At 43.3% G+C, this 26,943-nt stretch overlaps 1 protein-coding gene and 1 pseudogene across 3 annotated transcripts; one reads left to right on the top strand and one right to left on the bottom strand.

Annotated features, from left to right (window-relative positions):
- Positions 1 to 845: 845 nt before the first annotated feature.
- On the bottom strand, positions 846 to 25,580 carry OAT (ornithine aminotransferase). 3 transcript variants are annotated; one of them, XM_077877296.1, is made up of 12 exons: positions 25,451 to 25,580; positions 24,800 to 25,014; positions 18,928 to 19,014; positions 16,628 to 16,855; positions 13,087 to 13,311; positions 12,887 to 12,982; positions 8,880 to 9,007; positions 7,289 to 7,411; positions 6,496 to 6,624; positions 5,609 to 5,722; positions 3,631 to 3,775; positions 846 to 2,091 (listed from the first exon to the last, which is right to left on the bottom strand). In XM_077877296.1, exons 4-12 carry the CDS (start codon positions 16,827 to 16,829, stop codon positions 1,931 to 1,933), a joined length of 1,323 nt encoding a protein of 440 aa, XP_077733422.1. In that variant the 5' UTR covers positions 16,830 to 16,855; positions 18,928 to 19,014; positions 24,800 to 25,014; positions 25,451 to 25,580; the 3' UTR covers positions 846 to 1,930. The 3 variants fall into 3 exon arrangements, with proteins under 3 accessions (XP_077733422.1, XP_077733420.1, XP_077733421.1); XM_077877294.1 differs by having other exon boundaries at positions 24,847 to 25,014; XM_077877295.1 differs by lacking the exon at positions 24,800 to 25,014 and having other exon boundaries at positions 25,451 to 25,525.
- LOC144300972 (dolichyl-diphosphooligosaccharide--protein glycosyltransferase subunit TMEM258 pseudogene) lies at positions 10,765 to 11,174 on the top strand (annotated as a pseudogene).
- Positions 25,581 to 26,943: the final 1,363 nt, after the last annotated feature.

The raw sequence follows: 26,943 nt of genomic DNA, 5'->3' as shown, positions 1-26,943 counted from the left end.
GCAGGGAGCCACATGGCACTAACTGCGTTTAAAAGTTCATTCCGGGCAGCCCCGGTGGTGCAGCGGTTTAGCGCCACCTGCAGCCACGGGCATGATCCTGGAGACCCTGGATCGAGTCCTGCGTCGGGCTCCCTGCATGGAGCCTGCTTCTCCCTCTGCCTGTGTCTCTGCCTCTCTCTCTCTCTCTTGTCTCTATGAATAAATAAATTTTTAAAATCTTTAAAAAAAAAAAAAGAAGTTCATTCCCAGGCATCCCGGGTGGCTCAGCAGTCTAATGCTGCCTTCGGCCCAGGGTGGGATCCTGGAGACCCGGGATCAAGTCCCATATCGGGCTCCCTGCATGGAGCCTGCTTCTCCCTCTGCCTGTGTCTCTGCCTCTCTATGTCTCTCATGCATAAATAAATAAATAAAATCTCTTTAAAAAAATAAAATTAAAAAAATAAAAGTTCATTCCCGGGCTGCCTGGCTGACTCAGTCAGTACAGCCTGCAACTCTCAATCAGAGCTGTAAGTTCGAGCCCCACACTGGGTATAGAGATTACTTAAAATAAATTATTTTTAAAAGTAAAAATAGGGAATCCCTTGATGGCTCAGTGGTTTAGCACCGCCTTCGGCCCAGGGCATGATCCTGGAGTCCATGGATCAGTTCCACATTGGGCTCCCTGCATGGAGCCTGCTTCTCCCTCTGCCTGTGTCTCTGCCTCTCTCTCTCTGTGTCTCTCATGATAAATAAAATCCTTTAAAATAAATAAATAAAATAAAAATAAATATAAACAAAAGTTCATTCCCTTTGACACAGCAATCCACCCCTAGAGACCTCCTCCACACACATGGACTATATAAACATAAAGTAGTCACAAGCTTTGTTTAAAGAGTGAAAAACTGGAAACAACTCAAATGTCCCCCATTATGAAATTACAATACATTTACATATGATAGTCATCACAGAGTGAGATAAACTTCTAATTAATGACATAGAAAAGCATCCAAAATACTATATTCAGATTTTTTTAAAAAGAGGGGGAAAATTGCACAATACTATGCATAATAAGGATACTTTAATAAAAATGGTAAATATCAGTAATAAGCACAGGAAAAAAGCAATTATTGTCAAAGGGGAGAAGGGAATATAATAAGAGACTTTCTTTTTATAATTTCTATTTTTCTAGATACCACCGAAGCTGCTGAAATGCTCTTAGAAAACAAAATAAAACAAGAACAGTCTCAAAAAGCTTAAAAATGTTAGGTAATCGGTTACTGCCGTCATAGCACACTGATCACAAAACAGACGCTTTAAATAGAGGCTTTGCTTTAAATGTCAAGAAACACTGAAAATAAACCTTTCTTACAAATCAATCATTTAAAACATAATTTGGGAACGTTAAACATTAACTCCCAATTCAAAGTGACATTCATAGGATACACCCTGGTGTTGGCCAATATGAAGTTTCCTGAAATCCAGTATTTTATATAAGCTTAACCATTAATCCTTCCTAAAAACTAATCATGAGAACTTAACTTTGTAAGGTTAAGCAAGTCTTCCTTGTACTACTATCCCATGTAACTTTCTCAAACACAAAACATTTGTATCAGTAAGGAAATGATAAAAACATATAAATTATACTGAAGGGCTTGATTAAAAGGCTCTCTATATACAGGTGGGTACATTTCACCTTATAAAGCACATACGCACACAGAAACGTAGTCGAATAGAAATGCCATTCCACTCTCTTAGTCACGTTACATAGCAAACTGCATGTTTATAAATGTCATTCTAGTATGCATCAACTGAAAAAAAATGTATATTAAAAAAAAGTCCTTGAAGACACTGAGGAGTGGCACATGCCTATGTCAAGCCCAGGAGCGCTCCAGGACTTGCTCGAACTGCTGTCTCCAGCTGGCGCCGGACCCCACTGAAAACTGTCTCTTCCTCAGAAAGACAAGATGGTCTTGTTAATGATTTCCACAGACTCCTGAATCTCATCCTCCTTGATCACAAGTGGAGGTGCAAACCTGATGATGTCGCCATGGGTCGGCTTGGCCAGAAGTCCGTTATCGCGGAGCCGCAGACACACCTTCCAAGCATCATAATCTAAAGAAAAATGGTCAAACACACATGCTGATCAAAGTGCCGCCCGGCAGAAGAGAACCCCCAGGGCCTACTAAAGAAAGATGGCTTGGGGTTGCAAGCTTGCTTTGTTCTTATTCTTAAAAATGAGTTTATTTTTCAGCAAGTGCATAACCAGGTTTGAATGGTATGATTAGACATACAGATTTGTTAAGTCTTTCAAAAATGAAAAAAGACCAAGCAAAACAATTATGTGCTAAGGCTATTGTACTAATTATGAGGGACCAATGCAAAAAGAATTTGGGGAGAATACATGGAACTTAATGGGCATTCGTTGAGTGATCCTCAAACACAGTAAACCCTGCACATTCCCAAAAATGGATGTGCTCCCCATGGGGAGCTTGTGGAAAGAGACTTTTTTTTTTTTTTTTTTTTTTACTCTCTTCATTTTGCAGTAGGATTCTCGACGCTGGCTGCTCATGAGAATCAACAAGGGTACTGGGCCCCTCCCAGATCCATCGAATCAGAACCTCCAAGGGGAAGCTAGGTTTGGATTAAGTTTTTAAAAGTTCCTCAGAGGGCAAGGGCACCTGAGTGGCTCAGTCGGTTAAGTGTCCAACTCTTGGTCTTGGCTCAGGTCATGGGATTGAGCCCCATGTTGACTCTGTGCTCAGTGTGGAATCTGTTAGAGATTCTCTCTCGCTCTGCTCCTCTCCATGGACTCAAGCATGAGTGCTTTCTTTAAAATATATGAATCTTTTTTTTAAAAAAAAAAAAGACTATTTACTTGAGAGACAGAGAAAACATGAGTGGGGGGGGCGGTAGAGGGCAAAAGGACAGAGAGAAGCAGACATGCTGCTGAGCAGGGAGCTGGACACAGGGCTCTATCCTGGGACCCCAAGATCACGACCCGAGCTAAAGGCAGACGTTTAACCAACAGGGGCACCCAGGTGCCCCATTAAGTAAATATCTTAAAAAATAATAAAAAGATAAAAATGAAAAGTTCCTCAGGTGATTCTAAAGGGTTGCCAAGGTTGGAATCCCTGCTTTAAAAGGAAGGGTTATCACAGGAAAATCCAGCAGAGAGCCCTTGAGGGCTACTACAGACAGCATACTGAAACTCCCCACACTCAGTGGTGGTGGGGGGCGGTTATTCTCATCACCATCAGCAGCGTCACTCGTCATCATGACTGCTGCTCCTGCCACCTTTACTGCCATACTAAGTATTTGAATGAGGCGGGTAAGACAGCAAGAGGAAACTTCCTAGGGAAGTGCTCCATGCAGTAAGAGCAAGGAACTGGGCATCTCCAAGTGCCGCATCAGTAACCTATGGCAAAATAACAAATGATGTCACAGAACAAAAACAGGTCAAAGTAGTTAAGTCCTTCCTGTAGGATTGGGCTCTACTTTCAGAGACCATTAACCGAAGTCAGATGATAACTCTGCGTAAAAGACCTGGTCAACAATTTCAAACAGGGGAACCCAACAAGCAGATAAAACACCACATGTGTTTTGGTCCTTCCCATAAAAATAACATCTTGAATAAAATATTTGTGTCCATACCTTTGGTTTCTCGAATAACAATAGCATTTAGTAATCCTTTCCCCCTGACAGCAGTGACAATGTCAGATGGCAGCTTCATGAGCTCGTTTCTCAGGATGATACCCATTTTTTCTGCATTTTCGCCAAGGTTTTCTTCTTCCAAAACCTGTGTTTAAAGAGAAATTACACAAATGCTAAGACTACCCTGTTTTAGGTTGTTCTTTGGAAGGAAACATGGACTATAAGCAAAGGAAGAACATGATCAGATAAAGATCAGTCACTGGACTTTCATTTCTGTTTTCCAAAGCCTATACCAGTTTAATTTCTTTTTTAAGATTTTATTAATTTATTCGTGAGAGACACAGAGAGAGAGAAAGAGAGAGAGAGGCAGAGACATAGGCAGGGGAGAAGCAGGCTCCCTGCAGGGAGCCTGATGTGGGACTCAACCCCGGGTCTCCAGGATCACACCCTGGGCTGAAGGGAGATGCTTAACCACTGAGCCACCCAGGGATCCCTAATTCTTTTTTTTTTTAAATAGGTTCCATACCCAGCATGGAGCCCAATGTGGGGCTTGAACTTAACCCTGAGATCCACACCTGAGCTGAGATCAAGATACAGATGCTTTATAACTGAGCCACCCAGGCACCCCAACCAGTTTAGTTTCTAATTAAACATATAAAAGCTCAAATAGAACCTTACTTTAGGGGACACCCGGATGGCTCAGTGGTTGAGCGTCTGCCTTCAGCCCAGGGCATGATCCTGGAGTCTCGGGATCAAGTCCTACATCAGGCTCCCTGTGAGGAGCCTGCTTCTCCCTCTGCCTATGTCTCTGCCTCTGTGTTTCTCATGAATAAATAAATAAAATCTTAAAAAAAAAAAAAAAAAAAGGAACCTTACTTTAATCACAAATCTATCCTCGATCTGATTTCGTTGGCAAAATAGGAATTAAAATTTCTTTAATGCACGCAGCCCAGGTGGCTTAGTGGTTTAGCGCCGCCTTCAGCCCAGGGCCTGATCCTGGAGACCCAGGATCGAGTCCCACCTCAGGCTCCCTGCATGGAGCCTGTTTCTCTCTCTGCCTGTGTCTCTGCCTCTCTTTCTCTCTCTCTCATGAATAAATACATAAAATCTTTTTTAAAAAATTTCTTTAATGCAACTGGTATCTTCTTAGTTGAATAAATCAATGGACTGAATATACTTTAATTTTTATTTTATTATTTTTTAAAAATTTTATTTATTTATTCATAAGAAACACAGAAAGACAGAGAGGAAGAGAGAAAGGCAAGAGGAGAAGCAGTCTCCATGCAGGAAGCCCATTGTGGAACTCCATCCCGGGACTCCAGGATCATGACCTGAGCCAAAAGCAGATGCTCAACCACTGAGCCACCCAGGCATCCCAAACTAATTTTTAAACTACAATAGTTCCCTTTACTTAATCACATAATTTTGTTCCTTGTAGTAGGCACCTAAGGAATAAGTCTAAAAGCATTCAAATTGACACTTAAAAAAAAATTCAGGGGGGCACGTCTGGTCAGCTCAGTCAGCTAAGCATCTGCCTTCAGCTCAGGTCGTCTGCCTTCAGCTCAGATCGTGATGTTGGAGTCCTGGGATCAAGTCCTGCTCCTCGGGTTCCCTGCTCAGCGGAGAGTCTGCTTCTCCCTCTCCTGTGCACTATCTCTTAAAATAAAATAAATAAAACCTTTAAAAAACAAAAAACAAAAACAGCCTTGCAGACCAGGTCTGGTCACAGAGTAAGAGCTCTGAGAGCCACCCAGGATCTACGAGCCCAAACTCCCAGGTGACTATAACTCAGAAGCCCCTGGAGAATTCCCATCTACTAGTTCAAGGTTAAATTACTTTTTGAGAATGCATTGCCCTTCCTCTGGACTTCATATTCTATGATGCTTGGCAATCTTATTATATTTCTCACGACACCAATGGGCTCAAATTTCAGTCACGTCGACACAGACAGACACCAGACATCAGAGTCAGTCTTTACCTCCAGGGCTGCGATGGCCACTCGGCAGCCTAGCGGGTTGCCTCCGTACGTGGACCCATGTTCCCCCGCCTTGATGGTCAGCATTATTTCATCATCACACAACACCGCCGATACCTGCGAGAGAGAATTCAGCACCAACCAAATCATTTCTCAGACTAACTGTTCCCATTCTCAGCACACCGGGAACACAAATATTTATGAAGCTGGTATTAAATTTGACATAAAGCTTCCACTAACTAGGGCTGCACATCTTTCATCATAACTGCCAGTGACAAACTGGTGAGGCCCTAAGCCCAGTGCGAGCACGTCGGGCACGCTTCAATGGCACAGAACAAGAGCATTTTGGAACGAAGAGGAAAGTGGTTTCTACAACGACGGAATTTAGAATTCTTTCCACTTTCAAGGTGAAATGCTTGGTTTAACTGCTTAGAAAACAACATCCTGCGCTACGTTCAGAGCCCTTTACCCTTCTTCCAGTACCAATGACTGGCTCTGAATGGTAAACTCAAGGACAAAACTAAAACAAATTTCTTCCAACCTCTACATTAATCAGTCATGGTTTTAGATAATTAGTAATGCTAGGCTTGTGAACAATGGAAAAAAGCACAGGGTTCTAAGTGTACTTCTGGGGTAAAATGTTTCTGTCCAAAACAAATGCTGTAGCAATTCCAAGGCACACGCAGTTCTCCAGTTAAAATTAACTCAGTGGATCGACCCCCTGGAACTCTGAAATGTTTCTGTTATGCATTCCAGGTGACATGCAGCACAGGAGACGTATACCCAAACCACAGGAATGCACACTGTCACAATTGGCTGACGTAAAAATATCTTAAGGACAGATTTCATGAGAGTAGGGGTGAGAGAGAGAGGCCAAACCTACAACTTACAGGGTATAAGCCTCCGGAAAGTGCCTTTCCCAGAAGAACTACATCCGGTCTGACCCCTTCATGATCGACAGCCAGCCACCTTCCAGTTCTGGCCAATCCTGTCTGAATCTCATCAGCAATAAACAGAACCTGGTGGGAAACAACAGAATACAGTAATTATCGATTTTGTTTCCATGGGGAACACATTGAACTATTCCCCACACAAATCTGTCATTCTGACATCCCCTCAGAACTGTGGGAACCTTTTAATTACCAACATAATGTCAGCAGCATCCTATGAAAACCCTATGGACACACAGTTACTTCCTAGGTCAGGCCACAGTTTCCCTGGGGGCCCATTCCACTCTATTCTTTAGGGTAGAGACTGGGCATTTTGTTGTGGGGTGGAGGGTGCAGTTAGATAAAACTACTCTCTGGAAACAGATTAATTCACTTGCTTATTCCAAACATTCATCAAATAGTTACTACTTCTTAAATATGAACTAGCTTGGTGGGAAGAGGAAGAGAACAGATGGATAAATAAGCAAGGGTCTGAGAAGGATCACAGCAGAGGCTGCAGGAGTGGAGAGGAAAGAACCACAGTTGGGGCCAGGAAGTCTGCAGCTCTACCCGGCCCTGTCTTGGCCAGTTTCCAGGGCTAGCAAAAAGTCAGCTTCTGTGCAGGCTGCTGATAAAGTGTACTAGAAAGTTCTGAGGCTCTCAGAATGAAGTCTCCCCCTGGTGGAAAGGTGATGTCATCTTTGCTCCAACCCGACCAGCCCTAAGCAAGGCAGGCAGATGGAAGGTGGGCGACCTGGTGCTGGGTGCAGAGCTCTCGCACACCCATCAGGTAGCCGGGATCCGGAACGACGACGCCCGCCTCACCCTGAATTGGTTCTACCATGAATGCTGCAACGTTTGGATCCTGAAGAGCACGCTACAAAAAAATATGAATAAGTTTTAGTAACTTCCTTTTTTATCCTATTTGGTTACACAGACTAAAAATAGGTTAAATCTGAAATCACACACCGCACATATTTTTATGTTAAGTATGCAAATTTAGTTTTTGTACTAACTTATATTCTGACTTCAGAGTATATAACATTTCTGGGGCACTTGGGTGGCACAATCAGTTCGTTGAGCGTCAGACTCTTGGTTATGGCTCAGGTCATGATTGGGGTCATGGGATTGAGCCCCGCATCAGGCTCTGCATTCCAGACAGATTCTACTTGAGATTCTCTTTCCCTCTCCTCCTACCCTTCCCCACCAACATGCTCTCAATCTCTCTCTAGAACAGATGAATAAATCTTAAAAAAAAAAAAAAAAGAAACCGCATATAATATTTGACAGTTACCAAAAGCTCTAAACACTTCAGCTTTAAGCTACTCTATATTCTCTAATACAGTTAATGTATTATAAAAACTAAAAAACATAGCTTTTAAAAAGACATTTTCTGGGCAGCCCAGGTGGCTCAGCAGTTTGGTGCCACCTTCAGCCCAGGGTGTGATCCTGGAGACCCGGTATCGAGTCCTGTGTCAGGCTCCCTGCATGGCGCCTGCTTCTCCCTCTGCCTGTGTCTCTGTCCCCCTCTGTCTCGAATGAATGAATGAATGAATGAATAAATAAATGACATTTTCAGTGAATCTTTTTATTTTACAAGTCCTCTACTCATAATTTTGTTTTTTTTCTCCACTCATAATTTTAAAAGGCTAAGTGAAAATGGAGCAATTTTATCTAGTAAAGAAATTAAACACATACACTATCCAAGGACGCCTAGGTGGCTCAGGCAGTGAAGCATCGGCCTTAGGCTCAGGTCCTGGGATGGAGCCCCACTTTGGGACTTTGCTTCTCCCCTGCCTCTGCCCCTCCCCTACTCATTCTCTCTCAAATAAATAAATAAATAAATAAATAAAATCTTTTTTAAAAATAAAGGAAAATACCCCACATACTCTGCAAGCTACTCATGCAGTATACAAAGAGAAAGTAGCTGGTTCTCAGGATGAGACCACGGCACCTGACTTCCTCGTGCTGGAAACTAGCCGACTGTCACAAGAGACTAGTCTGACATCTTGGCCCAACTTACATGAGACAGATGTTCATTACAGTCCCAAATCTACTTTCAAAGCACACATTTAACAAACTGATTTTTTTTAAATGTTTTTAAAGATTTTATTTATTTATTTATTCATGAGAGAGAGAGAGAGAGAGAGAGAGAGGCAGGCAGAGACACAGCAGAGGGAGAAGCAGGCTCCATGCAGGGAGCCTGATGCAGGACTCGATCCCAGGTCCCCAGGATCAGGCCCCAGGCCAAAGGTGGCACTAAACCGCTGAGCCACCTGGGCGCCCCTAACAAATTGAATTTCTATTTGCTCTGAGCCCAAGCCCCATGACGCTATGTGCAATACCTCGAGAGCAGGCAGATCATTGTATGGAATGATCTCAAAACCTGGCATAAACGGTCCAAAACCATCGTAGCTGCTCGGGTCTGTGGAACTGGAGATGGCAGACAATGTTCTCCCCCAGAAATTTCCAGCTGAAAAGGAAAAATAGACTATTTCAGACAGACCCTCCAAATTTAATAAGCACTGTCCCCAAAAAAATACCTTAAGAAGTTTGATTTTTTTTTAAATGAAGGTTTGCTTTATGGAACCTCCAGTGAGCTTTCATTTGTTAAAATAAAACCTGATATTGGGGGGGAAAAAAACAAACCTGATACTGGAGGTTCCCCTATGGAACCTCCAGACTGTACATGCAGCCCCAGAGGGTCAACACTGGTCTTTTTTTCCAATTATCCCAAACTCTGACAACTGAGGGATTCAACACGTTTGTCTAAACATGGAACATTACGACAGTAATAAGAGAAGAATATCCTTTATAGAGAATTAGTATTTTCCTTTTAAAAAACCAATACTGGGATCCCTGGGTGGCGCAGCGGTTTGGCGCCTGCCTTTGGCCCAGGGCGCGATCCTGGAGACCCGGGATCTAATCCCACGTCAGGCTCCCGGTGCATGGAGCCTGCTTCTCCCTCTGCCTGTGTCTCTGCCTCTCTCTCTCTCTCTGTGTGTGTGTGTGTGACTGTCATAAATAAATAAAAATTTTAAAAAAATAAAATAAAATAAAATAAATAATAAAAAACCAATACTATAGAATGAACTTTAAATTTCATTTGCAGAAAACATCCTCAGGCAATTTAAACACTTTCAAATTTGCCTTTCTTGGTATTATAATCTTTCATGTGCTAAATGACTGACACTTTTTTTTGTTCAGGAACATATTTTACCCATTAAATTATTTGGTTAATAAGTGTGAGGCCCTACTACGTAGGTCAGGCACTGTTCGAGGTGTTGGGGACAGAGTGGTCATCATGAGGGCTCCCTGCCCTCAGCGAGTTTGCTTAAATGCTAGAGGGAAGAAACACCATAACCTGAATCCGAGTAAAGCAAATGCATGAAATAATTTCAGGTGGGGACGCCTGGGTGGCTCAGCAGCTGAACATCTGCCTTTAGCTCAGGGTATGATTCTGGAGTCCTGAGATGGAGTCCTACATTAGGCTTCCTGCAAGGAGCCTGCTTCTCCCTCTGCCTGTGTCTGTGTGTCTCTAATGAATAAATAAAATCTTTAAAATAAAAATAATAATTTCAACTGGATTACATTCAAGCATGGAATGAAATAATGGAGAGTAACAGAGAGGCTTGGGCAGAGAATAACAGAGAGCCTTTTTTTAAAAACTTTTACCAGCTCTGCCAGCACCAACTCAATTAACCCAGTACTGAATTACTGTATTTTGGCTTAAAGCACCTCTAAATACTACTACTCTTGCAAAGGATCTCCCACCTATGAGAGACCCCCACCCTACCTGTCCACCAGTCATAGCACATTGATTCTGACCAGGCTTGTTTAAAAGAAAATACACCAGGGGCACCAGGGTGGCTGAGTCAGTTAGGTGTCTGACTCAATTTCTGCTTAGGTCATGATCTCCACATTGTGGGATTGAACCCCATGACAGACTCTGAGCTGGGCACAGGGACTGCTTAAGATTCTCTCCCTCCTTCTCTCTCTGCCCCACTCCTCTCAGTGTACACTCTCTAAAAAAACAAAAGAAAAAAGAAAACGCACCTGTCAGACCAGGAACCTATCTGCTCTCCTCCGCACAGACTCAGGAGTCTCCCTTCTCTGTGCCTTACTCTGCCAGTGTAAGGGACTTACAGCTGGGAATAGTCTTCTCGATCTCTACCCCACACTCAACAGCTGCTTTCAGTACACAGATAAAAACACCTTTTGCAACGGTGGATGACCCTATACCTGGCAAAATGGAGCTTGAGGCCATGAGCAGATACACCAGCCCAGTGAACCCTGCGGTTTTCCCCCATCTGACTGTGATGCTATTGGCAACTGGCGTGTTTTTTACCACCTGGGTCTTTGTTTATGAGGTCACCTCCACCAAGTACACTCGGGATATCTACAAAGAACTCCTCATCTCCTTGGTGGCCTCACTCTTCATGGGCTTTGGAGTCCTCTTTCTGCTGCTCTGGATCGGCATCTATGTTATGAGCACCCAAGGGTTCCAACCAGGTGGCTTCCCTGAACTCCTGCTTTTGTAAATTAATTTTTTTTTTACTATTGCTGGAAGTGTCCCACCTGCTGCTCCCAATAAAGGCAGATGTGGGACAAAAAGGCAGATGTGTCCAAAAAAAAACAAACACCTTTTGCTAATATGTAAGAGACCAATAGTCTGTAAGAATGAAAATCACCAGAAATGCCATTTTTGTTTGCAAGAAACAGTTATGTTATGCTATCCTACAACTAAGGTACAAGATTCCAAAATAACAGGTGAGCCAAGACTTCTTCTTTGGGAACAGTAATCTATCAAGCCCAAATGATAACTACACCTGGCCATCAGAATATTTAACAATTTCAACCATCAAAAGAATGAATTTTGACCATGAGCAATGATAAATTTGTCTGTACTTCATGTTTTTAAAAATTAAAATCAAAGCTTTACCAAGAAGTCGGAATCTAGCAATTGAACATCATTAGAAAGAGTCTAAGAGTCAGACTATATTATACAGAGGACAAACTGGTAGTTACCAGAGAGAAGGTGGGGGGGCATGGGTGAAATAAAGGGCATCGGGTACACTTAACATGATAAGCACTGAAGAATGTACAGAATCCTGAATCACTACATTGTAGACCTGCAATTAACAGGACACTGTATGGTAATTATACTTCAAGTAAAAAAAAAAAAATGAGTAAAAAAAGTACAACTAGCAATAATTAAGGCAAAAGGAGGGCAACCCTGGTGGCTTAGTGGTTTAGCATCACCTTCAGCTGAGGGTGTGATCTTGTAGACCCGGGATCGAGTCCCATGTCGGGCTCCCTGCATGGAGCCTGCTTCTCCCTCTGCCTGTGTCTCTGCCTCTCTATCTCTCATGAATAAATAAATAAAATCTTAAAAAAAAAAAAAAAAGGGCGGCCAAAGGAAACTTTTGGGGTAGTGGCATAGATTGTGGTGGTGGTTTCGTGGGTGAACACTGACCTCCAAGCTCAGCAAGTTGTCTACTTTTACTTTAATTACATACACCCTTTTATTTTATTCAAAAAATAAAAGTAAATTTTAAATAAAATAAGATGCTAATACACGGTAGGGCTGGAGAGGAGGAAGGTCAGATTCCAACATCTGAATTAACTGTTCACCTCCCAAATCAGTATCCAAGTCATTCCTCTCCACCATTCCCAGAAATACATCCAGGGCAACTCCAGTCCTCATCTTCCAACAGCTTCTGACAACATGGTACAACAATTCATCAAATACTAAGATTCAAACTTCATATCACAACTAGGACATGGCCCCACTCTAACAAAATCCAACCTCAGCAACCTGACAAAATACCAGAAAGACCATCTATTTAAGGAGAAACCTACTATGAAAAAAATCTGATAGGGATCCCTGGGTGGCGCAGAGGTTTGGCGCCTGCCTTTGGCCCAGGGCGCGATCCTGGAGACCCGGGATGAAATCCCACGTCGGGCTCCCGGTGCATGGAGCCTGCTTCTCCCTCTGCCTGTGTCTCTGCCTCTCTCTCTCTCTCTGTGTGTGTAACTATCATAAATAAATAAAAATTAAAAAAAAAAAGAAAGAAAAAGAAAAAAATCTGATAAGCAGATGACAAACAAATCATCTTATCGCTCGTTTTAGGGAGTAGGAAGTAGGAAGTTACTTAGCAGAGAAAAACCTCATTTATGTAGAAATACTTGGAAATAATTTCCCCAGAGGAAATCTCTCAATTTTTATGAAACATTCAGCAAATAATGTATCATGGATGAGGCAAACACACTGGAAATATCCCATCAGTAAATTAAAACAGTAATGTCATTTAAGTTCCTATCACAGAAGTTAACGCTGAATTTCACATACCTGCAAAAACAATCTTTGCTTTGTATTTTGGAATACCCTTAACGGTATATCCCCACCTACGAGCAAGTTTGCAAGCGGTCTCTCCAGCCTCCACTCCTATAAAGAAAAAAGGTTTTCAGTTTTAAAAAAAAATTTTTTAATTATCAAAAAGTAGTAAGATTATTTTCTTGGCTATTTAACGTCAAAAGGAAATATTTTACCTGTATTCATAGGAAGAACTTTGTGGTAGTTGAAAAGTTTAGTAACATACTCTTCATATTCACCAAGTACATTATTATAGAAAGCCCTGGATGTTAAGGTCAGTTTGTCTGCTTGATTTTTCAGAGCATTCACAATCTTTGGATGGCAATGGCCTTGATTGACAGCACTGTAAGCACTCAGGAAGTCAAAATATTTTCTGCCTTCTACATCCCATACGTAAATACCTAAATACATAAAAGAGAGTCATCTTAGAAAAATCACATAAAGTTACATAAAGTTCAAAGATGAAAACTGTTGGCAAGCTTTCTGAATACCTACACAGGAACCTCTACTTAACACAGAATTGTGGTTAAGGCATGTTTTAGCTCAAGCATAGTAGGGTTCACTATAAATACTCTGGTTTATAAGGAATTGTTTGTTCAGCTTGAAACTACATATTTAACGGGAACACCATAACATGAAAAGGTTTATAAAGTCTGGAGTGAAACCTTCACTCCTAGAATACTGGGTTTTGAAATTTAAAACAGAAGTTTTACAGAACGTAAAAATCATGATTTGTGGACTGTAACCACCAACAGAATGGGAAATATATTCATATTTCCAATTCATACATCCATTCTGCTAAGGATCTAGTATCCAGAACACTTACAACTCAACAGCAAAAAAAACAATTCAAAATGGGCAAAGAAAAAAAAATGGGCAAAGAAAATGAATAGACATTTATCCAAAGAAGATATACAAATGGCAAAAAAAAAAAACACGTATAATACTCAATATCTCCATTACTGGAGAAATGGAAATCAAAACCTCACCAATAGCATTCCATATTCATAAGGATGGTAATAGTTAAGAAAGAAGAGAAGAAGGGAAAGGGAAAAAAAGAAGAGGAAAGAAAAGAAAAAGATGGTGGGGCAGCCCTAGTGGCTCAGCGGTTTAGCACCGCCTTCAGCCCAGGGCCTGATCCTGGAGACCCCGACCCCGTATCAAGTCCCACATCAGACTCCCTGCATGGAGCCTGCTTCTCTCTCTGCCTGTGTCTCTGCCTCTCTCTGTCTCTTTGTGTCTCTCATGAATAAATAAATAAAATCTTTAAAAATAAAAAAAAGAAAGGATGGAAAACAAGTGGTGGCAAGGACATGGAGAAATTGTAACTCATGTATTGCTAGAAACTGCAACTCATGTATATTGTAAAATGGTGCAGTAGCTGTAGAAGACAGCTGGGCACCTCCTCAGCAAGTCACACATAAAGTTACCATCCAACTGAACAATCCCACACCTAGGTATATACCCCCAAAAGTCAAAGACAGGTGTTCAAACAAAAATTTGTACACAAATGCTCATAGCAGCACTATTCATAATAGCCAAAGGGTGGAAACACAAATGTCCATCAACTGATGAATGAATAAAATATGATCTATCCATATAATGAAGTATTTTTTTTAAAGATTTTATTTATTTATTCATGATAAACACACACAGAGAGAGGCAGAGGGAGAAGCAGGCCCCATGCAGGGAGCCCGATGTGGGACTCGATCCTGGGACTCCAGGATCATGCCTGGACGGAAGGCAGGCGCCAAACTGCTGAGCCACCCAGGGATCTCCCATATAATGAAGTATTATTCAACCATAAAAAGCAATGAAGTGTTAACACGTGCTACAACATGGGTAAGCCTTGAAAATATTACACTAAGTCAAAGAAGCAAGGCACAAAAGGCCACATATTGTGGCCATTCCATTTATATGAAATATCCAAAATAGGCAAATCCACAGAGATGGCATGCAGGTTAGTGGCTGCCAGGTTCTAGGAGAGGGAAGAGTGGAGAGTGACTGCTTAATGGTTATAGTGGGTCCTCTGGGGTAATAAAGTCCTGGGACTAGAGGTGGTAGCTCTACAACACTGAATATGTACTTAGTGGTACTGAACTGAATGGCTAAAATGGTAAATTTTAAGTTATATACACTTAAAATCTTTTAATGGACCATAAATATAAAAACGTATTAGGTAGCTTACCAGCTAAGTTTTACCATGTTATTTAACATACTGTGTTAAGTGCTTCTGCATCTTATCTCCTCAAAAAACCTTACTATTACTTATTTTACTAATAAAATAAGACTTTATTTATTTATTCATGAAAAACAGAGAGAGGCAGAGACACAGCCAGAGGGAGAAGCAGGCTACATGCAGGAAGGGAGCCCGATGTGGGACTTGATCCCAGGTCTCCTGGATCACACCCCAGGCTGAAGGCGGCGCTAAACTGCTGAGCCACCGGGGCTGCCCTAAATGTTTAATACTCTTATACACCATCTTCTGGCCCCGAGCTAAGTAATAAACTTAGATTTTATTAGGTTAAGGCTATTATTTCAAAACGTGCATTAAATTACCACTTGGCAACTATCAGTAATCATTCAGGCAGAGAACAATTAATGGATGCTAAAAGTGTGAGTAAAAGTTTGCAATCTCAAATCATGTCTCCACAAGATATTCAAAAGGGCAACATAGTATCTTTGCACTGAAGACAGCTGGCGGTCGCTACCTTACCAGCCAACTACAAACTGAGGTTCATTCTACAAAATTATTGACCTGTACTCTTCAAAAACATCAAGATCAAGAAGATGAAGACTGAGGAACTGTTCTGGATTAAAGAAAACTAAACAGACCTGAAAACTGAATGTAACCCATGATATGAGATTTTCCTTTTACAATAGGACAGATTTCAAATAAAATCTGATCAGGTCTGTAGATTAGATAATGATGCTGTAGTAATGTTAATGTCCCTATCTTGATAATTACACTATTGTTATGTAAGAGAAAGTCCTGTATTTTAGGAAAGACACACTCAGTATTTAGGCATAAAGAGGCATCACATGTCTGCAATTTCCTCTCAAACAGTTCAAGGACAAAATGTAGCTCACACACACACACGAGTCCCTACGTGTGTGTTGGGAGGGGGAGAAAATGATAAAGCAAATGTGAAACAATGTTAGCACTCAAGAAATCCAGGTGAAGAGGGGTGCCTCAGTGGCTCAGTCAGTTGGATCACCAGCTCTTGATTTCAGCTCAGGTCATGATCTCAGGGATCTGGGATGGAGCCCTGGGTCAGGCTCTGTGATCAGCAGGCAGTCTGCTTGAGGATTCGCTCTCTGCCCCTTCCCTCTACTCTCTCTCAAATAAATAATTCTTAAAAAAAAAAAAAAAATCTGGGTGAAGAGTAAAACAAAATTATTTGTACTACTTTTGTAACTTTTAGGCCTAAAATTATGCCAAGAGAAAAGTCAAAGGGAAAAAAACGATAGCACTTCTGTATCTTACATCTGTTCTTGGCCAGGTTCATCATGGCAAAGACTGAGTTCATCTATGTATCTCCCCTCAGTAGCTAAAACAGCAAGCACTAGAAACTCAATAAATGTTGAATTAACTGTATCTGCAATAGAGAAATTAAATGCACCTGGAAAAATGTATACTGAGAAAATTTTAAGGCAATCTTTTTAAAAGGTTTCAAGCAAAAGAGAGAAGGGATGTTGGATTAATTCAAAATGTACCTTTTCCCCTTTCCAGGGCTACAGGTAAAGGATGGTAGTTGTGTGCACCATATTTAGATTCTCGCTCAAAAATGTAATCAGAAGATGGAGGGCCTTGGATTGTCTTTTTAGTTGCAACAGACGTAGCAGAAGCCACTGAAGAATGAACTCCACGACGGAGCACAGCAACGGTCTGCAAATGAGCTAGTCTGGAAAACATCATGTCCTTCAAGTAGGAATACCACTCACCTATTCAAAAAGAAGACAAGGCAGTAAGAGTAAGAATGTTCCCAGAGTCCATGTACATCAGCTCATCATGTGTTAACCAATTTACCACAGCCCGCCAAAGAATCAAGCAAATGAGAGAGAACAGAGACCTGGGAAGCTTAAGGGGAAAAAGCACATGAATGTTTAGAGTGAAACCTGACAAGCACTACAGCAGGCTGTAATAGGTAAGGAAATCAAGAAAAACTATGGATGGGAGGTCAGGGGCTTTCCCTTTCACTTACAATCTTCTATGCCACTCGAGACTTCTTTATTAAACACAGACTTTTTTGAAGTCATCAGCACTGAGTACCTCCAAGGACAAGGAACTCATGCTGGGGGAGTCAGGCACAGCAGGGGAAGGTGGAGGGGGACATGGGGGAGGCTAAAGAGGTGGTACCTGACCTTGCAGACTGAGCACCTCTTAAAAAGGAACTGCGGGGGTGGGGGGCAGGATCCATTCAGATCTGTCCCAGTAAGGAGACCAAATCAGAGAAGGAGGTGATCGTGGGACGAGAACTACCTCGTATACCAACTCCTTCCTTGTATGTAAGGAATGGAAACATGGAGAAAGAATTTGGCTTCTACAAATAAAACAGGGACTGCTCTAGAGGAAAAAGAATGGGTGTGGAGTGGAAACAGTGATTTCTTGGGGGAAGGGAAGGGTGTTTTCAAGTATAACACCATAGGGATGATGGGTGGCTCAGCGGTTTAGCACCTGCCTTCAGCCCAGGGCATAATCCTCAAGTCCCAGGATCCAGGATCAAGTCCCACATCAGGCACCCTGCATGGAGCCTGCTTCTCCCTCTGCCTATGTCTCTGCCTCTCTCTCTGTCTCACGAATAAATAAATAAAATCTTCAAAAAAAAAAAAAGTATAACACCATAGACAGAAACTACAAAATGTAAAATCTATTATTGAGCACACATATCTATAATTCCTACAGCACAAAATTATCAGAAACAAAAGTGAAAGGCAAACAGACTAGGAAAAAAATATTTGGTAATTTATAACATATTTTGAAAAGCTTTTACAATAAGGTGAACAGATCAAAACAGACATATATATTATAAAATTTTATGCATTATATAAAATATATATTATATACATTTATTTACATATACACACATAAGAGGTGAAAACAGGTAAGTCCCAAAAAACACTTTACTCTGCCAGGACGGTTGCTTCTAGAAACCAAAAACTGCACCACAAAAGCAATTATTTAAAGGAAATAAAGGTGATCAGTAACTATAAAACAAACTACAATGAGCTAAGAATTTTAGTAACAAAACCTAAATATCACTGAGCAAACTAGCCTTTCCTCACAATCTCTATTTCAGAGTCTTGGTTGTTTCATCTGTCACCACCAGCCCTAAAACTAGCCCCACCACAATGATTCCCTTATGGCTTTGCCTCTCTTTGTCCCATTAATAGTCACCAGAAGAAACCTTGAGGTAAAGACTGAGCTATGGAAGAAGCTAAGAAAAAGGAAATAAAACATAAAAAAAAATAAAAAATAAACGCATAGCAACGACATCTTTTAAAATGATCTTTAAAGATGTTTTTTAAAAACAATTTCAAGATTAATAGAAAGTTGCCAGGGGTGCCTGCATCAGTCAGTCAAGCTTCTGACTCTTGGTTTCTTGGTTTGGGCTCAGATCATGATCTCAGGGGTGGGGCTCAGTCACTCAGCATGGAGTTTGCTTGTCCTTCTCCTTCCCCCTCTGTTCCTCCCCGGCCCCACCAAAATAGAATATTTTTAAGTAGTTGCCAAACATTAAGCATATTTAGGTCTTTTTAATTATTAATTTTTTTTGGTCTATACTTATTTTTTAAAAAGACTACTTAACTCATGTTTAGACAGAGTTCCCATGAATGACAGACAAGTCAAATCACACAACCTCCTGGCACTCAAACTGAGCTGCCAAATTAGCAAAAACTTAATACATGGAGCTTGGCTTACTTCCCTTTCAGCTTGGCTCGACCTGGTAAATCCAGTGTGCTCAGAAATTCACAGTTACTAAACAAAATCCAGCACTCAGTTTGCCAAGACTCACCAACTATCCTTTCTTCCCACGGTTCAGATCAGAATACAGACTTTTAATCTGAGGTCCAGGGAGAGTCTTCAGAGGGTCCAATAACTCCTGAAATAAAATGCAGAATTGTACGCATAAGTGCATTTTCCTAAGAAGGTCCTAGCTCTTACCAGGTTTTATCTCAGAAACGCACATTATTTAGGAACTAACAGACTGGAGATAGCAGCTAGCAAAAATGCAAGGTCTAGCTATAGAAAATGAGACAGAACTTCCCCCAAAGTACTACTGTGAAGTCTAAAACATGGATTTTAACTTTATTTCTTGGCCTTTTTATGCTCTATGTAGTAAGAATTAATGCTCTATTAAACCAACTAAAAATTAACGCAATTTTTACCTTGATCAAATTAGCAATAAAACACAGTGTTCCATGGTGGTATACTCTGAACAAAGAACTATAGCCATTATCACAGCGTTAGGAGGTTTAGTAATTTCACTCGGAAGATCCTATTATAAATACTCAGGAATGCGGAGAAACATTCATGCATAAAAGATATTCAACAATAAAAATGGATCAATATAATCACATACATAACATGTTGTCATTTAAAATAATTAAGGGATCCCTGGGTGGCGCAGCGCTTTGGCGCCTGCCTTTGGCCCAGGGCGCGATCCTGGAGACCCGGGATCGAATCCCACATCGGGCTCCCGGTGCATGGAGCCTGCTTCTCCCTCTGCCTGTGTCTCTGCCTCTCTCTCTCTCTCACTGTGTGCCTATCATAAATAAATTTTTTAAAAAAATTATTAAAATAATTATAGTATTATGACCTGGAGGTGTTTTACAATGTGTTTAAGTGAAAAAGAAACCATATATACAAAATGTTCAAGATTATAAGTAAGATAAGAAAAACCACCTGAAAAGGCACAAAAATGTTCACTGGTTTTCTACTATTCTGTACTTCCCACATTTTCTAATGATCATGAACTACGTTTATAATCAGAAAAAGTTATTACAAATGAAGCTGAACGTCTGCCTAGGTTGTCACACTGGACAGAGAAAGCTTAGGCAACATACAAAACAAAACCAAGGGGAAAAGAAGCTTTGAAAAGCTCTGAGAAAACCGCCTGTGGTTAAAAGAAAGGCAGAGGTCATTTCCCCTAGGAAGTGCAGGCTGGATTACAACAATTAGGTCTAGAAGTTCATTTGTATCTCGGGGACAGGGTCAAATTCTAAAAAACTACTCTGTAAGGATTTTGCTATCAAGGTCTACAGCTCTGTGACCAGAAGCAGGCAGAGAGGCACTATGCAGTGAAATATTTAAAAAATACTAAAAACTCTAACTAGCATTTTTTTAAGTTAGCTCTACACCCAATGTGAGGCTTAATCTCAAAACCCCTTGAGATCAGGAGTCATAAACTCTTTCAACTGAGCCAGCCAGACGCCCCCTGATTAGCATGTTTTAAGTTCATTAACAAGTTGATTCACAGTATTCTGAGTGAAAAGGAAATCTCTGAAATTACCTAAATTCAACAGTCTCATCTTATATAAGAAGGTATTTGCTCAGTTAATTTGCAACAGACATGGGACAAAAGATCCATTTATTGTAGAGTTCAGGCAGTCCTATTAAAAAATAACAACTTAAGAGGATCCCTGGGTGGCTCAGCAATTTAGCGCCTGCCTTCAGCCCAGGGCGTGATCCTGGAGTCCCACATCCGGTTCCCAGCATGGAGCCTGCTTCTCCCTCTGCCTGTGTCTCTGCCTCTCTCTCCCTCTCTCATGAATAAATAAATAAAATCTTTACTTAAAAAAAAAAATAAAAAATAATAACAACTTACCAACAAAATAACATTCAAACATTAGTAAAAAAAAAAATTAGTAGTACTGTCCTCCTTAAGGCTTTTTAAAGATGAATTCTGAATATTCAACTGAGAAAAGTCCTGCAATTGGGAGTGTGATGATATAACTAGAATCCTGTGGACATAATTTTTTAAGATTTTACTTATTGGGATGCCTGGGTGGCTCAGCGGTTGAGTGTCTGCCTTTGGCTCAGGTCCTGATCCCGGGATCCGTGATCGAGTCCCACATTGGGCTCCTTGCAGGGAGCCTGCTTCTCCCTCTGCCTATGTCTCTACCTCTCTCTGTGTCTCTTATGAATAAATAAAATATTTTTTTTTAAAAGATTTTACTTATGTAGTCATGAGAGACACAGAGAGAGAGAGGGAGGGGCAGGGGGGGAGAGAGAGAGAGAGAGAGAGAGAGAAGCAGACTCCATGCAGGGAGCCTAATGCAGGACTCGATCCCAGAACTCCAGGATCATGCCCTGGGCAGAAGGCAGGCACTAAATCGCTGAGCCACCCAGGGATCCCACTCTTCTAATTTTTTGATTAAAAAAAAAAATCAGGGGATCCCTGAGTGGCGCAGCGGTTTGGCGCCTGCCTTTGGCCCAGGGCCCGATCCTGAAGACCCGGGATCGAATCCCACATCGGGCTCCCTCTGCCTGTGTCTCTGCCTCTCTCCCTCTCTCTGTGTGACTATCATAAATAAATAAAAATTTATTTAAAAAAAAAATCAGAAACACAGACAAGAAAATTACCTGCAATTCTATAATCACGTTTTTCTATGCATAAATACGATATACATTAGTTTTCTTTCAATATACATTAGCTTTCTTTCACCCGCACCCATAGAATTTATGACATAAGACCCTCCTGAAGATTCCCACAAATCTTGCAGATTTTTGTCACAGGTCCTAATATTTTAGGACACTGGTCTTCATGTGGGTCCCCCTTCTAGAATCCCAGTAGGACAGGATGCCTGAGTGGCTCAGCAGTTAAGCGTCTGCCTTTGGCTCAGGGCGTGAACCTGGAGTCCCAGGATCGAGTCCCACATCGGGCTCCCCGCATGGAGCCTGCTTCTCCCTCTGCCTATGTCTCTGCCTCTCTGTGTCTCTCATGAATAAATAAATAAATAAATCTTTAAAAAAAATAGAGTTCCAGTAGGCTCCTTAAAATTACAGTAACCAGGGATCCCTGGGTGGCGCAGCGGTTTGACGCCTGCCTTTGGCCCAGGATGCGATCCTGGAGACCCGGGATCGAATCCCACATCGGGCTCCCGGTGCATGGAGCCTGCTTCTCTCTCTGCCTATGTCTCTGCCTCTCTCTCTCTCTCTGTGACTATCATAAATAAATAAAAATTTTAAAAAAAGAATTTAAAGAAAAAATTACAGTAACCATATCTTAAAATTCACTTTGCATTCCCAGAACCCAGCCCAGGTTTGGACATTTCACTGGTATCCTTTGTTTGCCAAATACATCAGAGCATTCCTAAATACACTTAGGATTCCTAAAGGAGTCAAGGCAGCAATAGAGAGCAAGGTCATCTAGAAAGGTGATTAAATCACCCAACCCTGGGATCCCTGGGTGGCGCAGCGGTTTAGTGCCTGCCTTTGGCCCAGGGCACGATCCTGGAGACCTGGGATCGAATCCCACGTCGGACTCCTGGTGCATGGAGCCTGCTTCTCCCTCTGCCTGTGTCTCTGCCTCTCTCTCTCTCACTGTGTGCCTATCATAAATAAATAAAAAATTTAAAAAAAAAAAAATCACCCAACCCTAACCGAGTTGAGCCTAGCTCTCAGAGAAAGCTAGCATTCTCTAAGAAAGCACCAGAAGCAACTATAATCTTTCCATCAAAAGTTCACTTCGACAAATACCATATGATTTAACTCATGTGTAATTTAAGAGCCAAAACAAAGGATCATGGGGTGGGGGGGGGACAAAGAAACAGACTCTAAACCATAGAGAACAAGTGGTTAGTGGAGCAGAGTAAGGGGGGGGGGGGCGCGGGGGACAGGGATTAAGGAGTGCACTTGTGATGAGCACTGGTGTCAAAAATAAGTGCTGAATCACGTAACTGCACACCTGAAACTAATACTACACTGTCTGCTAACACACTGGGATTAAAACAAAAACTTTTAAAACTTTACTTCATTAAATTTAAAGGCCTTTAGGAGACAAAACAGGTATAAACATAACCAGTCCTGGCTGTTGTCATGCATTTAACCAAGGCCCATACTCAGGTGCTGAAGAAAACAAATTACTACTGACCGGGAATATTTTAACATTGTTTTCAGTAATCTACATAGTTCACAAAGCCCTTCTTCAAGCTATTATTATTCCTCTCTATCTAATCCATCCTGCCTACATGAAAACATACCTAAAATAGAATTTCCATAAAAGGCTGCATTTTAAAGCATTAATTTAGCACGCACTATAGTTTTTTTTTTAATTACTGTAAAAGAAAAACCACTTAAAATATTCCACTTGTGGAATAAATTTGGCTTTACTATATTGGTCAAATATTTACTTTTCTTGAGGTAACCATTCACAAATACGGTCCCTTTTTTTTTTTTTTTTTAAGTTCTGCCAACAAAAGTTTGGTGGGGTTTTTTTTTTTTTTTTTTGTACATAATCTGGCTAAGATTCAACTCAACTGCGTCACTGGCAAACACCTTCACCATCACTATTGAAAAAGGACTGGCTCTGCCAGACTACACCCTCCACACACCTCCAGAATTTAGTCTATTCCTCTCTATTTTACTTTTTTTTTTTAAGTAGGCTCCACGCCCAGCACAGAGCCTAGCCAGGGCTTGAACTCATGACCCTGAGATCAAGAGCTGAACGGAAATTAAGAGTCGGACGCTTGACTGACTGAGCACAGAGGTGCCCCAGTTCCTATTTCAAAATATGAGATTCAGGGGTGCCTGGGTGGCTTGGTTGGTTAGGCAGCTGCCCTTGGCCAAGGTCAAAAGCTCCAGGTCCTGGGATGGGGCCCAGAGTTGGAGCTTCCTGCTCAGCGGGGAGTCTACTTCTCCCTCTCTGTGCACCCCCCAACTGCCCCCACCCCCCACTCTGCTCTCTCAAATAAATAAGTAAAATCTTTAAAAAAAAAAAATACATTTAGGACTCCTGGGTCGCTGAGTCTGTTAAGCACCTGCCTTTGGCTCAGGTCTCCATCCCAGAGTTCTGGGATCCAGCCCCATGTAAGGCTCCCTGCTCAGTTGGGGGCGGGGTGGTGGTGGTCTGCTTCTCCCTCTCCTTCTGCCTGCCACTCCCCCTGCTCGTGGTGTCAAATTTAAAAAATATTTTTTTTTTAATTAAAAAGTGCATTTATCTTTTTTAAAAAGATTTTGAGGGCAGCCTGGATGGCTCAGTGGTTTGGCGCCACACCTTCAGCTCAGGACGTGGCCCTGGGGTCCTGGGATCGAGTCCTGTGCTAAGCTCCCTGCATGGAGCCTGCTTCTCCCTCTGCCTCTGTCTCTGCCTCTTTCTCCCTGTGTCTCTCATGGATAAATAAATAAAATCTTAAAAAAAAAAAAATACTCTACTTTAATATTTGGAACTCTTTCAGCGTCTGGAACTAGATTTTCCGAAGATGAAGCCAAGTCATCCTAATGAAAGACAGTCTATTGTTCATTTCAAAGAGGTAAGATAAAGAAACTGGGTTACGTGAAGAACACTTCCAGGTTCAAACTGGAGAGAAACCGGTTTGCCCACGGAAGCTCCCCCCCAACGCCAGAGAGGAGATTTAGAATTGAGAAAACTAAAAGATTCGTCATTTATTAAGGCCAATGCATTTCAAACTCACTCCTCCTTTTCTCCCTTATCACACCTTATCAAAAATCAAAAAAAAAAAAAAAAAAGAGGGGATCCCTGGGTGGCTCGGCGGTTTCCCGCCTGCCTTTGGCCCAGGACGCGATTCTGGGGTCTCGGGATCGAGTCCCGCGTCGGGCTCCCTGCGTGGAGCCTGCCTCTCTCTCTCTCTCTCTCTCTCTCTCTCTCTATCATAAATAAATAGAAATAAATTAAATAAATAAATAAATAAGCAAGCAAGCATCACCTTTTCAAAGGGGGGGAGGGGGTCACACTGAAAGCGAGAAGAGTTACCAAAAGGTGGAGCCCGGAGACAGGTCCCTGAGAACAAGCGGCCCCTTGAGTTCACCCGGAATCCAGGGATGCTCAGCAGCGCCGGCAAAGAAGCCGAAGGACGAAGTCTTCCAGCTGAACCCCGTTGGCCCCAGTCCCTGGACGCCGCCCCGTGTAGTCCGCGCGCTCCTGGAGATAAGGCTCCAGCTCCGTCTTTGCATCAAGGCCGTAGGGGAAACGACGCTGGGGGGGGGGGGGGGGGGCGGGGACCAGCAGGGGGGCCCGGGCGCTGCCCGCGGGGCCTCCAACCCTCTCGAGCGTCTCCCCCGGCGCCCCCCGCCCAGCACAGAGGCCGCGGCTCCCTGAGCGGCTCCGCAGCGCCCGGGACACAGCCTCCGGGCGAGCTCAGGCCGCGGGGTGCCCGCCGTGCGCGGGGCCGACGCCCAGCACCTCCCGCCGCACACCCGCAGGCGCAGGGACCCGGGCGCCCCGGCAGGCGGGGCCGCCTCCGCCTCCCCCCGCTCCCCGCCGGGATGCGCCGCGCCCAGGGCCCCGCGGTGCCCGCCGCCGCCGCCGCCGACGCCCGACCCCCCGAGCCGCGGCCCCTCCGCACCCGCGCGGGTACCTGGCAGCGCCTCCGCACCCGCCCGGGACACGCGGCGTCGACAGCGCGGCAGCGCGACGGCGGCGCGTCACAGAGCCTAAGACGCGGCTTCCGCCCCGCCCCCCAGACGCCCTCGCCGCCCATTGGCTGGCGGCGCAGGGCTGAGCACCAATCGGCGTGGGCCCGCGCCGGCCCCGCCCCCGCCCCGCCCCGCCCCCCGCCGCGGGCTCCAGCGGCGCCCGCATCTCCCGGGAGGGGCTGCGCTCCTCGCGGTCCTGCCCGGCGCCTCCCGGCCGCCCGCCCGCTCGCTGTCCGCCCGCGGCTGGCGGGACGACGAGGATGGGCAGGTAGGAAAGTCCGCCGGGCCCCAGCCGCGGGGCGCGGCACGACCCGCTCGACCTCCTGCCTGCGCTCCCGGGCCCTGCTCCCCGCCTGGCCCTTGTCACGCGGAGCCTTCTAGGGGGCGGCCACCGAGTACCCCAGACTCAGCTGCAGGACCCTCGAACCCCGCCCCGCCGCACCCCCAGAAGTCATCACGGCTGCCCCCGCACTGCCCGCCTCCTCCTGGCTGCGGGTAGACCCTTGCATGACCGCGACACCCCCCCCCCCCCCGTGTACGTTTGTCTGGAGCGCCCTCCACCAGCCATAATTAGAACTCAGAACTCAGAATGCACAGTCCAGGACAATCTCGTAGTAGAATCGGAAGGGAAGAGGCGCCTGCGGGGCTCCGTGGTTGAGCATCTGCCTTGGGCTCAGGTCGGGATTCCGGGGACCTGGGATCCAGTCCCACATCGGGCTCCCTGCAGGGAGGAGCCTGCTTCTCCCTCTGCCTAGGCCTCTGGCTCTCTTTCTGTGTCTTCCATGAATAAATAAATAAAATATTTTAAAAATAATAAGAGAAAGGAAGAAAAAGAAGAAAGAAAGAAAGAAGAAAGAAAGAAAGAAAGAAAGAAAGAAAGAAAGAAGAAAAAAGAAAGAAAGAAAAAAGAAAAGAAAGAAAAAGAGAAAGAAAGAAAGAAAGAAAGAAAGAAAAAGAAGAAAGAAAGAAAGAAAGAAAGAAAGAAAGAAAGAAAGAAAGAAAAAGAAAAGAAAAGAAAAGAAAGAAAAAAGAAAGAAAGACTTATGTGGCCAGTCAGGATCCCAGGTGGAAAAAAATGGCACACTCCAAACTGGAAATCTGAGGTGCATTTGTTAAAGGAATTGTTGAAGCATAGACGGGTAAACCACAAGGATGGAGAGTAGGGCAGCCCAGGTGGCTTAGCGGTTTGGCGCCGCCTTGGGCCCAGGGTGTGATCCTGGAGACCCAGGATGGAGTCCCAAATCGGCCTCCCTGCATGGAGCCTGCTTCTTCCTCTGCCTGTGTCTCTGCCTCTCTTTCTGTGTCTCTCATGAATAGATAAGTGGAATCTTTTTTTAAAAAAATTTTTTATTAAAAATAAAAAAATAAAAATAAAAAAAAAGGATGGAGAAGTAGCCCAGAGTCAGAGCACCATTGTCAACCCTAAGCTGACAGG

This window comes from Canis aureus, chromosome 29 (genome assembly GCF_053574225.1).
Source record: "Canis aureus isolate CA01 chromosome 29, VMU_Caureus_v.1.0, whole genome shotgun sequence".
In the NCBI taxonomy this organism is placed as follows: domain Eukaryota; kingdom Metazoa; phylum Chordata; class Mammalia; order Carnivora; family Canidae; genus Canis; species Canis aureus.
The sequence above is the reverse complement of the archived record's forward strand: the minus strand, read 5'-3'. Positions and strand labels throughout refer to the sequence as shown.